The following is a 13,828-nucleotide window of genomic DNA, read 5'->3' on the forward strand; positions in this document are numbered from 1 at the left end:
TTAGCTACTTAACAATAAGATGTATATATATATATATATATATATATATTCTAGCTTATATATATTCTAGCTTTAGCTACTATTTTAATTTTAATAAAAACTGTAGTCACGTGATTGTAGATCAAAATACATTAAATTTTCTAAACAAAAAATATATTTATCACAAGATTCTATGAATATTTAAAGACTATTACTTTTGGTCTAAATCGATTATCAGTTCAAAATAACGTTAAACCAATACACCTTTAAACTTTTAAAGATAAAATTTAAAAGACACATTATATTTTAACTTCAATCGTTTTAAGAAGTTTTCCTCTTTCAAGAATTATTTTTTGCTACTTATTATTTTTTTAAATTTATTTTACATCAAAAATGCTTATCTATATCATTAACAATTAAATTGTATAAAGTACTTTTCTTTGTACATTTTTCACGAAGTTAAATATATTTATTCAAAAATAGAATCGTTTGTTTTTAAAATGACATCTACTTTTGACATAATATTCACTTTTAAAAAATGAGTTTTAAAAAATATTAAATGACATCAAATTGTTTTAAATCAAAAGTACTTAAACACTTTAAGCTCTTTAATATAGTTTTTTTTCCTTAAGCACTTTAATGCAGAATGAACAATAAATAAGGTTATTCAGGTTCAGTTTTTTCTGAAAATATTTAAAACTATAAATATTTTTATGAAAAATTTCAAGCGATTACATTTTTATAGTAGTTTCCAAACATAAGTTTTAATAAAATATTTTCTCTTAGAAAAATCGTGTCATTTTATATATTTTATTCCATCTCCAAATGCATCTTTCAATTTTAAAAACAGAACTAAAATAACGAAATAAACCGAGACGACTTTAGATGTCTTTAAAATGCGAATGGACTAAAATATTTTTTTAACCTTGGAAGACGGAAAAACTTTATTTTCTTTAAAAGAAATTTGTTTCCATCGTCAAAGTATCGTAAATAAATGGAAGTAGTCTTTTGGAATAAAACGATTAAAAAAAAAATTAATGATGTTCAAACGTTATTTGCTGAATGGAAAATCAAAATTTTTATTGTTGACATTTGTAAACTCTGATTAAAAACTATTACGTAAGCTTATATTTTTAAGTACTAAAATATTTGTATAACACAGTCTTTAATTGCTCTTCACGAAGATTATGTTTAACTTAATTAATTTTTTCTTCTCGGAAAGCGCTTAAGAAATTTTTACGAACTTTGCAATTTCCGTTTAATAAATTTTTAAAATTTTGTGTTCGCAAAAAATGCTTTTAAGAAAGCAATTAGTCTTTAAGTTTATTTTTCTGTTTATATTACCGTAAAAATTTCAACATATTAGATTTGGCGGAAAGATAGACATTGAATTTTTATTACATACCTCATTTATTAAATTCCACAGTAAATTTTATTCTTTAAAATAAAAGTGATTTTAATTGGTGGATAATAAAAGTAATACTCTTATTTCCGAATAATAAAAAGAAAATATTGTACTCTTTTTTTTCTGAACAAGACAATTTTGATTCGTTTATTCTTTAATTTACTTTTTTTTTACACTTAAAATTTTTAAGTCAATTTCTTTTCACTTAATCTTGGTTTAGTTCCTAATTATTCTTACATTTTAATTTCAAATATGCATCGTTATCACTTTTATGTTTAAAACAGGATAGTTCCACCTTTCTGTTTATTTTCAAACTATTTTTTTTTAAAAATTTTAATAGTTTTTCTGACTCTTTGTCAGTTTAATTCAGTTCAGAGTAGTTTTGAGAGAGATTTGTTTATGTTTCTTGATGACAGGCTTTCATCAATAAATATCATTCTTAATCCTTACAGTATTCAATTCTTCTCTCTTAAAATCGTAAATTCTTACATGCAAATACTGGAAATAAAAATATTCAAAAATATGAAATATAAAATTACGAAAATAGCAGTTGACATATTTTGTTATAAAGGGAAAAAAATCAATCTAAAGTTAGAGACTACAGTATAGTTTACTTCGTTTTTTTAAATTTTTTTAAAGTAACACGTGGGCCGTTATTCTGAAGTTTACGACCTCAGTATTTTTGAAATGAATATTTCAAATAAAGGTGAAAAATGATGCTCTTGAAAAACTTTGACTATTTCCTGAAAATAAATTACGATTTAAACAGTTATTTATAAATAATTTCAAAACTGAACCCTTCATGAATTTTAGAAAATTATTTAGTTTTCCCTCTTCATTTAATTTTAAATCTCTAGTTTGTTTTTCGAAATGTTTGAACTAGGCTGTGAACTGAACACCAACGTCGGGCTCCAAGATTAATATATCTGGTTTTTCTTCTGGTTTACCGTGATTCAAACTTTAATTTCTAAAACTAATATTACGTTTATTTTCCAAATTTATTACATCATTTAATGCTTCGATGTTATTGGAAAGTTTCTTGAGAGGGAGTTAAATCCTTATCCATGTTAAATTTATATTTTTTACTACTTCTTAATGGCATTCAAATATTAAAAATAAATTTCAGTTATTAAATATTACATTTAGAAGATGAAAAAATCAAATATTTTAATTGTCTCTCTTTTTTCTTAACCCAAGGCACAAGATTTAAAACAAAAATTTACCCAAGCAATGAATAAATTATATTTACCGTAACCATATCAATTACATAAACTGTATCAATAAAATAGATATTTCCTTAAAATATTTTTACACTAATAATAATACTGAATTTACTGAATCGAAAGAAAATTTTATTGAAATGGAAAAAAAATTCTATAATTACAATAAGTTTTTAAATTTTAAAAATAAACAAATCTGTTAATAAATTAAAATAAGCTCAATATATAAAAAATAATATTATCAATATATCGAAATATCAAAGAAACGAAAAAATAATTATTTTTTTCGCTATTTATATATAAATTATTTTAATAATTTTGAAATATTTCGAAAATCATCACTAGAGTAAAAAATCAACCTTTCAAACACAATATCACCAATAAATATTATCACCAATTTCATTTAAAAATATTCACTTTTAGAAATCAACACGATTAAATATATTTGTAATATGAATAAAAAATTGTTTTAATTTCTCTCTTTTTTTCTTAATTATGGAAAATGATAATGTATTTTGTTGTTTGTTGCTACACTTTGATGATGAACACACCACAAAAATGTTAAGCGATCTTCACGAATACAAAGAACGCTCACACGCGAAGAACACTACTTTTATTTATTTTTTTCTTCTTCATGAAATCATGTTTTCCTACAACCTATTATTTCAAAGCAAGCTCTGCGAACTAGTCCGGGAAAAAAAAGCATTGAATATTGATTGCTTATTTCCAGTAGAAACACGAGAATCTTTTGGTACTCCATCCACTCCACTAAGTTAGGGAAGCACAAATTTCCTTTTCATCAGCGTTTCATTTCCACGGCTCCATTCTTCAGCGCTCTTTTGTGAATATTTTTTATTTATATATTTTTTTAAATAACTTGCACTTTATTAATCCTGCCAACTTCTAAGGAAGATAGTCAGACACACGATTTAGAAAAGAGCAAATTTAACTTTATTTAACCATTATAATCATAGAGCGAATATCCAACGGACGCATAATAGAAGTATTCTCGAATAAAAATTAGGGAAAATCTTGCAAAATAGTCCTTTAATGTATCACGTCTTAGAAAAAAAAGGAAGACATGACTAATTACAATTGGTCCACACATTATTAGAAAGCCAGAAAAGTTCAAAGTAAAACAGGCGCTGTACTGGACGCCCCAAGGTAAACGAAAGAGGGATAGAACTAAAATTACCTGGCGAAGAACTATTATTAATGAATTAAAGACAAGAAACAAAACCTGGAGCATTATTAATGATTCATAATTATTATTAATGAATTAAAGACAAGAAACAAAACCTGGAGCATTATTAATGATTCATAATTATTATTATTAATGAATTAAAGACAAGAAACAAAACATGGAGCATTATTAATGATTCATAATTATTATTAAGGAATTAAATACAAGAAATAAAACATGGAGCAGTGGTGGCTTAGGGGAAAAAGCGCTCACCTCCTATTGCGGGTTCGAATCCCATCGATGACTGGTTCGTGCGAATTCCGCACCCGGCTCAATCCTATCACAGTGCAGACTTAAATTATCCTAAATGGTAGACGGATCATGGGTTAGAGTTGCCTTGCCGTTAGGTAAATCGTGGGAGGCTTTCGTGGTTTTGCAAACCATGCAACTCAATGGTGAGTTCCATCAAAAAGGCAAATTTGTCCCAATGCTTGATTTAGGAGTTCCCTTGTCTTCTGGATTGGGTTCGAAATAAAGCTACGGATTTGAACATTGATAGTCGTACACTCAACAATTGGTTCGGTAGTTTAGCGACGGTTATAAAATAAAATAAAACATCGAGAGAAATGAAGAGTTTGGCTGTCAACAGGGTGAGATGGAAAAGTCACGACAAAGGCCCTGCGGAGTGAAGTGGTGTAAGAGGAAAAATGAGATGCCATTCGTGTCTAGCTAGCGCATATATGCCGAACCAGAAATCCTTGCTCCCTACAATATTTAAAATAATAGCGAAGTAATAAAAAATTTGTTCAAAGGGTTCTTATCAAAAGTTGCTGTCTAGGAGAGAGTTAATACTAAAAATCTTATTCAAAGGGTCCTTGTCAAAATTTGCAGTTTCTGAAAGGGGTTGTAGTTAAAACCTTATTCAATTTATATTCTTATCAAAATTTACAGTTTCTGAAATGGTTAATAATAAAAACCTTATTTTTTTTTCTTTTCAAAATTTGATATTCCGGGAATGAATAATACTAAAAACATAATTCAATTTTCTTTTTTAATAAATATAAATTATTGCCTAAACTTTGTGATCTTACTAATTGTCTGGCCACTACAGTAAGATCTTCTATAATTAAATTTTTATACATTTTTTTTCTAAATTTTTAACCTCTGTTATATTTTTTTTACGTTAAAAAATAATAAGATCAGTAAACAGTACTTTAATTTTAATTACTTTCTTAGAATCGATTTGAATGATTGTGGTTAGAAGTTGTATTGAGTTCTTTCTTGCTAAAAGTTACTCTTCATTTACTCAGTTCTGTTTTTATTTAATTTTTACTTTTTATGTCTTTATAATTTTCTTTTTTTAAAATTCATGTACATTTAACCAAAATTACTTTTTGACCAAATGTATAAATCTTTTAATTTTACTACCCAAAAATTACTGCTATTATTTTCTTGTAACAGCATACTCTTTAAAGAAGTGATGGGAAAAGTAGTCGATATCGACCCCTGGAGGTCGACACAAATATAATGAGTCGAACCGATCTATGGGGTCGATAAACGAATATCAATGATTTTCAATATTTTAAAACTAAGCGAAGATTTTAAATTACGTTTTAGGTGATATTGATAATATAGATATCTCGGAATGGCTTACAGCGCCTGTATCTGCTCAAGCGGAAAATATCGACAGTCGTTTGCAAAATGAAATCATTCAATTATTAGTTTACCTTGAAGCAAAAAGGTTTTAATGTGAGTGATTTAATTTAAGTGTGAGTGAATTTTGGACGAATTTCGCAAAAATGCCTAATACTTTGTAATACGACATATAATTTATACTCTTTATCAGACAAAAAAGCAAACAGAACTAAAGTTACATGTATGAATATTTTTTTCTCTTGTTAACACTTAAAAATATGGTTTATCGCAACAATTTGAAATTATAATGATTTCTAAAAATAGTTTTCCAATTAATTACAATTTATAATTGCATTAAACTTAAATTAGTAAGCGGAACAATATCCCGGAAAAACTAAAAAAACTAGTTGTAAAGTTTCTAAAAGCAAAATTCGAAAACTAACCTCATTACTTATCCCATTCAAAAATGCCAACTTGCTTCGCTTTGTAAAAAAGTATTTTCCAGTGGTAACGAAATTTAAGTAATTTTTAGATTAGTTTGAGTAATTTTTCCATCACTACATATCAAGAATTCAAAGTATCATATCAAATGCAACTTAATTGTAGTTATCTTGCGGGGACACGTTTAGAATAAGCGTAATTCTTATTACACAAGTTTTAGTATTAATTCTCCACCAAGCAACTTAATTTAAAACAGCCTGAAAGTTCTATCTGCCATTCAGTAAAAGAAGCATTAACCAACGCAGAAAAGGTGGGGTTTTCGTTAAAACTTTTGCACAAAGCGTAGTAGTTGGCATCTCTGGTCTTTGGTTAAAAAATTATTTCTGATACAGCATCTCTGTCACAAACACAAGTTTGCTTTTCTAGTTACACAGCTAAACACAAGTTTGCTTTTCTAGTTATAAGATTTCTGTTCTCAGAATATTAAATAAAAAAAGACAAAGTAGTAATAGGATTTCTACTTTGTTTAAAGTTAAGTATTGTAGTATGCTTTTTAATAACTTTACTACTAATTTTTTTTAGTTTTTCCGAAGCTCTGATCAGCTAAAGACTCATTTGTTTGCTAGTTATAGAATTTCTGTTATTAGAATATTAAATTAAAAAGATAAAGTAGGAAGTTTTTTAAAAACTTTACTACTAATTTTTTTAGTTTTTTCGAAGCTCTGATCAGCTAAAGACTAGTTTGCTTTGCAAGTTGTAAAATTTCTGTTCTCAGAGTATCAAATTAGAAAGATATAGTAAGCTTTTTAAAAACTTTACTACTAACTTTTTTAGTTTTTCCGAAGCTCTGATCAGTTAAAGACTAGTTTGCTTTGCTAGCTGTAGGATTTGTATTCTCAGTATATTAAATGAAAAAAGCAAAGTAGTAAGCTTATTAATAACTTTATTACTAATTTCTCCGAAGCTCTGATCAGCATGTAGGATTTCTACTCTCAGAATATAAAATAAAAAAAAGCGAAGTTGTAAGTTTATTAATAACTTTACTACTAATTTTTTTTAATTTTTCCGAAGCTCTGATCAGCTAAAGATTAGTTTTCTCCGGGTATAGCAACGAAAAGAATTTAAATAACTAATTAAAATTAAATAAAATTTTTGTCAAGGTTATCGAATAAAATATTTTTAAAAAAAAACATTCCTACTAACAAATCAAACGTAAAAATTATTACGTTATTAAAACTGTTAGTTGTAACTAAATATAAATATTATTATTCTGACAAAGTATCCAGGTTGTGATAATTTTTAACGATATGTTGAAAGGAAAATCTTGAGAGAGGCTCATCCAAAATGATAAATTGGACTTTCTCCTCTTTGGAGATTTTCTTATTTAAGGAATTTTTTTCCATTCATTAAAACTTAATGATAACTGCCTTTTCCCCTAATGAATTCAGGAATATAATGAAGACATGCTGCGTCCTTAATGGCTGTACCAAGTTCTGTTAAAACGAATTTGAAGATCTTAAAATAAATCTTCATTGTAAGGAGTTTTAAAAATAATTTTTATTACATTTTCGTTCCACAGATTTTAAAGATGTAATTATTTGTGTTGTCGTCTCTTTTTAGAACTTTCTAAGCTGAATTTCTCGTTTCCTTTTAATTATGTTAAAAAATTAATTAGCTTATAAATTATTTTTTCCTGTATCTCAGTTTTAAATACCCAATCTGATTTTTTTTAATGGAAGAAAATTTATCTTAAAATATGGTGGTATATTCAAAAGAGATTCTCTTTACTGTAATGGCTAAGATAGATAATTGAACTGGGAAATGTTTTAGAAGAAGTAAAAACAACTGTGATATAAATTATGATAAATTTAAAAAAAAAACATTCTTTTTCGATACATAACACGATAAAACTCAAACACTGGTCTTGCTTACACATTAAGAACATCACCAAGAGAGTGATTAATAATGTGACATTTTAAATCAACTTTTGATTAATTTAAATTTAGTGGTGTGGAAAATAATTTTAATTAAAATTTTCATAACAGTGAATCATACAATAAGACATGCTCTTAACAATCACTGGAAGAAATTTTCTCAAAAACTGTAGAAAATTGATAGCCCTGATAAAGAAAAAAAAATATTTCAATAACCAAGATGTTTTGCTACCATAATTTTATAAAATAGTATTATCCCAGTAGCTTTACATAACAAAATAAACAAATCATTTCTTTTGCAATTTGTCGAATAATTTTCCGAGTTAAATTATGCATGGAATTCCAGAAAATTATTATTAATTATTTAACTTATTAATGTTGCTACATTATTTATTTGTTATTAATTATGCTACATTAGCTAAATAATGTTGTTACATTATTTATTTGTTATTAATTATGCTACATTAACTAAATGATATTGCTACATTATTTATTTGTTATTAATTATGCTACATTAACTAAATAATGTTGCTATATTATTTATTTGTTATTAATTATGCTGCATTAACTAAATAATGTTGTACATTATTTATTTGTTATTAATTATGCTACATTAACTAAATAATGTTGCTACTTTATTTATGGATATATCTAAGTTAAATTATGTCACATTTAAAACCAAATTTGATTAATTCCAATATTTTCCCAAAAATGTTTGTAATTAGTTTTCTTGGAATGAATTTTAAAATTAAAGCAGCTAGAGCAAAAAGAAAACATTAAAAATAATGCAACAATTAGATCCAAAATTTAATCATGTTCAATTTACTGACATATTTATTTCAAAATATTTATTTATTGCTCTGCCCGAATACCAGACTAAACTGACATATTTAGTTAAATTTTTGACAATTCAACTTACTTTCTCTTTTGAGAAAATATGAACTGTTGCATTTATGCTTAATTAGCTGTTACGGCAACAGTAAATGTTGACATGTTTGTAGTTAAGATTTCAGAAAGCGTCGTTTATATTTTTGCAAAATAAATAAACACAACTTAATGTTTACCGCCCGAAACGGCAAAATATCATTCAAATTACTTTTTTTTATAAATATCAAAATATATTAAACAAACCCAATCTTTTTAAAAAAATAAATTTGAAACCAAGAATTTCCCAGAAGAAAAAGAAATGATGCGTACAAAATATATTTCTCGAACGAAATTATTTCTTTAATTAAATCTTAATGTCAAAACGCAGATCTTATTTTGAATGACACCAATTCTAAGTGTAGACTATTTTGATAAGAAACTATTTGTCGAAACTTACAAAGTTATTTAAAATAAAAATTCTTGGATAAATTTGTTTATTAAAGACTCTTTTAATAGATGTTTTTAGTTGTAAGTAAATGGAGCTACATTAATTTTTTTTAAATGAAAATTAACTTCTAATTTACTACTTGGTAAAAACTTATTGAAAGACAGCTTTTCGAAGAACTATTCTTTTTGAGATATTGGAAAGAACTTTCTGGTTTTACTTGATATTTTGGTGTAATAAATTTCGATTAAATCCGCAAAAAATAAACTTCGATAACTTTTTTTAATAACGGTTTATTAATTTGTAAAATATTGTTATTGTAGTTTTTTCGTGTTTGTTATGCTGTGCATGGATAAATTAATATTTATGTAACTCTATACATCGTAAAACTTATTTGGCACCTTATCATTTCGCGCATTGTAATTGGTCAAATAAACTTACTTACTTATTACTTAATTAAATTAAATAAGTAATTAAATTGCTTAATTCTTTTAAACGAAATTAACTTTCATTTTACTGCTTGTTACAAACTTGTTATTGAATGTCCGCTTTCGAAGTTGTATTCTTTTGAGACACTAAAAACTCTTAGCATTGCTTGATATTTTTATGCAAAAAAATAAATTTCAATAACACTTAATAATATTAGTTAATTAATATATGAAATATTGTTATTGCAATTTTTTACTTGTTCGTTATGCAGTGCATGGGTAAATTACAATTCATTAAAATATGTATCTCTGTGCATCATAAAACATATTTGGCGTCTTATCATTTCGTGCATTGTAATTCGTCAGAAAAACATTACTTGTTAAATAACTAATTAAATTAAATAAGTAATTGAATAATTTAATTCTTTTAAACGATATTAACTTCTATTTTACTACTCGTTAAAAACTTGTTATTGAATGACATCTATCGAAGTTGTATTCTTTTGAAACTCTTAGCTTTGCTTGATTTTTTTATGTAATAAATTTCGATTTCTTCTGTAATAAAATAAATTTCGATAATTTTTTAATAATAGTTAATTAATTTGTAAATTATTGTTATTGCAATTTTTGTATGTTCGTCAGGCTGTGCATAGGTAAATTGCAATTTAATAATTTATATATCTTTATGCATCATTAAAAATATTTGTAGTCTTATTATTTCGCTCATTGCCATTGGACAAAAGAGTCACATGATGTGATCATAAATTAGCAAAGGAGATTCATGAATCTTTCTCTGTCATCAGTGTAAAATTAATAAAAGTTATAATGGTATCAAAATGAAATTTTTTATTTATGTCTTATTTAGCAGTATTTACCAGTAATATTTACTTATTATCCTTATTTAATATTGATTCAAATTTTGAATAAGCTAAATTTTCTTTTTTTACTAAATATGTAAATCTGTGTTTGGTCGACGTATGCAACTACAAAGTAACTATTTTAAAGTAATGATTCTAATGTAACTATTTAAAATTCTAAAACAATATGAAGACTTAACTTTTTACAATATTACTAAATAATCTCCATGGAAAAAAAACTATTTAAAGCGTTTTTATAGTAACCGAAAATTAATAAGAATTTATAAATCAAGTTTGTGGATGAAGTTACGAGGCCAACCGAATAAAATTATTAAATTTAATCCGAAATCTGTGAAACCAAATAAGACTTAATACATGAAAATTTTTGTATCTTTTAATTGAACAGTTTTTTTATTTTTAAGCTACGATTCCGTGCAGTGTGGCTATCGTTAAGAAACATACGTTATCGTTACATGTTGCTACTTTTCGTTAAGAAACGTACAGGGTTTGGACGAAAATAAAGATAAAACACAAGGCACTTTTATTCTTACACAACGTAATCTATCTTTCTTTTATAACGAATGAGAGGTTATGTATTCAAGTTAACTCTCATATAACTTCCAATTTACGAAATTTGACTATTCTAAAAAAAACTGCCGAAAATTCACAACTCTGCCATTGGTAATAATTCGGTAATCTCTCAACTAGCAGAAAATACGACGTGAGTTTTGTGTATTTATTTCAAAACTTGTACACATTTTCCTAAATGAACTAGACAGTCTTGATTGAAAAAGGAACCGTAGTATCTATTTAAAAATATCAGAAAACAACCACGTGCTTAACTCGTTTAGAGTCTGAAACTGCAACTCGAGATACTCTGAGCTCTGTTTTGCTGAAATATACTTGTTGCGTTACAAGCCCATGATCCACCCATCTTTAGGGTTCTTTTATATTTATAAAGAAAAAGAACTCAACTATTGATTAGTATTATCAGTTTGGAACCACTTTATCTAACTTAAGCCATTAACACCAGCATCTGAAGGGAAATCCTCTTCCTTGATACAAAGTTCAAGGAAATGTTGAAAACGATTAATGCATTTACATTTAAACTAGCTTTCAATCTACATTCAAGAAAAAAAAAACATTATGATAATTTCACATTCTGGTGGATATTAATCGTTTAAATTAACAAAATCAAGACCATATTAAAAAAGTTTATAGTAAATTTAAATAACGTTACGGTCAAGCTCACGCAAAACTTTTGACAAAAGGGTCCTCATTTGGCTAGAGAAACTGTCAAGGAAAAAAAACCACAATCATTTAATGTATTTAAAACAATCACTAAGCGTCATTTTGTGAAATCTGTATGAAAATTATGATCTAAAAGATCCGTAAACGTTAGAGCGTTATCTAAAAATCTAGCATACAACTAGCATCAACGTACTACTCTACTTTTACATTTTTCTACGCCAAATGGAAACCTTGTTTGACTTTGTTGACATAAAAATGCCAAACATATTCATTATTTTACTTTATAAAAAGTTTTCATTTTAAAAATTCAAATTATTTTTTCACTATTCATTACTAAGTCAACCATTTCCTCTTCGTTTCAGACGTAGATGAGGGTTCGTCCCTAGGGCTATCTGTCCCGCCTTTCCTGGCAGCTGGTCTCACTCTCAGTCTCGTCCTCTTAGGAATCGTCGCCTACTTCAGCTACAGGTGGCTCGTTCAGCGCCTGCAGTCTTCCACAAAACCTTCAACCGAACAGACAGATCCAGAACAAGCGTCCACAAGTAGTCACCAGCAACCGCCACCCGACATCAGAGCCACACCCTGTGAAGAAAAAGATGAGACACCACCAGCTGTTGAAGGGGCTGAAATGCCCAAATCGCCCTCAGGTCAGTGCTACAAACAAATATATAAACATTTCTTAAGCGAAAAGTGAACTAGCTTGATCTCATCAGAAACGTGCAGTAACGACAGACCCAGTTTTCAAGACAAGTGCAACGCAAGTCGCGTATATTGTTCGTTCACCAGGAGTTGACACTTGGCTCCACCTCCTCGGACGAAGAGTTCATTTCAGCGTGGGAGTAAGAGGAGAAACGTCTCCGCGCTGGAAATAGAGACAACCCTTAATGCGCTCCAAACGCAAACAGCTAATTTTTTTTTCAGTCGCTTACTTCGCTTTATCATCTGCTATTAAACCTTTCGTTACTCTAGGTAATTAAATATATTTCAGCAACATGCCTCAAAAAGGACAAACTATTCAATCAAAGAGAGAAATACCAGCAAATAATGAAATATTTAATGTTAAATAAATGGAGATAAAGATTGCGAAGTAAATATTTTTGTCATACGCCAAATAGCAACTTTTTTCAGGATTGTTCACTTCCTTCTCCCAAAAATACCGAAATAGTATTGTCGGAAATCACGCAATGAAGGCGGAGCCAAGTGCCAACTCCTGGTGAACGAACTATAAATATCCAGTTCACTTCAGAGCATTTAAACCTTTGACGCAGATTAGACATCAGTCTCCCATTTATATATTTTTTCTAGCACTCTGAATACAGGTATGAATACGTATATTTTGATAATTATTAATTGCGAAAAACAGTCTAATAGTTCCTAAAAAATGTGCTAGATTTTCGGAATCATATTTGTTCTAAAATATGAATTCCAAAACAAAAGCTCGATTTTTTTTCCTGTTCATATTTAAACAAATACAGGGTGTCCAAAAATGACAGCATAAACTCTGCACAGCCAGATTCCTCGTTGGGAGTACATAAAAACTGCCCAAATAAGCGTTCCTGTACTATCCATAGTTTACGAGAAAAATACGAAAAACAAAGTATGACGTCACTGCCGGTGCAAGAAAAAAAACATTTTATTGGACATATCCACGGCGTGCTCAAGCCCATGGAGCTAGGAGTAAGTGGAGAAGACACTCCCATTAGCCCACTCCTTTCAAGGTGAAGCAACCGCGAGAGTTTTCCGCCATCTTAGTTACTGCGTCGTTGTGCGCTCATACATCTTTCTATTTCTAGTTAATCCATGCTTTTTAACGAAGCTTGGAGGGCGGTTTTGAACGGTTCTTAATTTGATTTAAAGTGTCGAGTTTAGTCTTTTAAGTTAAATAAGAGATCCATCCATCCAAGCTTTCTCCATTTTTTATTTAGCCGTTAGAATTTTCGTATTTCTAACTTTTAGAAAAAACATTTCAACTTGACAGAATTTTTGAAACAAATGGAATTCTTGGTAAAGTTAATATTAGGTCAAGTTCATTTAACAATCACTATGCACTTTTCAAAACAATTTCAAGAAGATAAAAAAGTTTATTATCTAGAAATTTAAAATTTATATTACTCTGATAGTTTTAATTCATAGGTCCATAAAGTCAGGTAACTAATTATTTTAAGAAAAGACAGGGAAAAAAA

General features: G+C 27.8%; 1 protein-coding gene across 1 annotated transcript in view; it reads left to right on the top strand.

The window, feature by feature from the left end:
• LOC107448120 (synaptotagmin-9-like) overlaps nucleotides 1–13,828 on the top strand; it is a 170,673-nt gene that overhangs the window by 86,103 nt on the left and 70,742 nt on the right. Inside the window, exon 2 of the mRNA XM_071186981.1 lies at nucleotides 12,008–12,335. Within this exon, the coding sequence (XP_071043082.1) occupies nucleotides 12,008–12,335 (328 nt within the window). The remainder of the gene's footprint in view (nucleotides 1–12,007; nucleotides 12,336–13,828) is intronic.

Source organism: Parasteatoda tepidariorum, chromosome 10, assembly GCF_043381705.1.
Source record: "Parasteatoda tepidariorum isolate YZ-2023 chromosome 10, CAS_Ptep_4.0, whole genome shotgun sequence".
Lineage (NCBI taxonomy): Eukaryota > Metazoa > Arthropoda > Arachnida > Araneae > Theridiidae > Parasteatoda > Parasteatoda tepidariorum.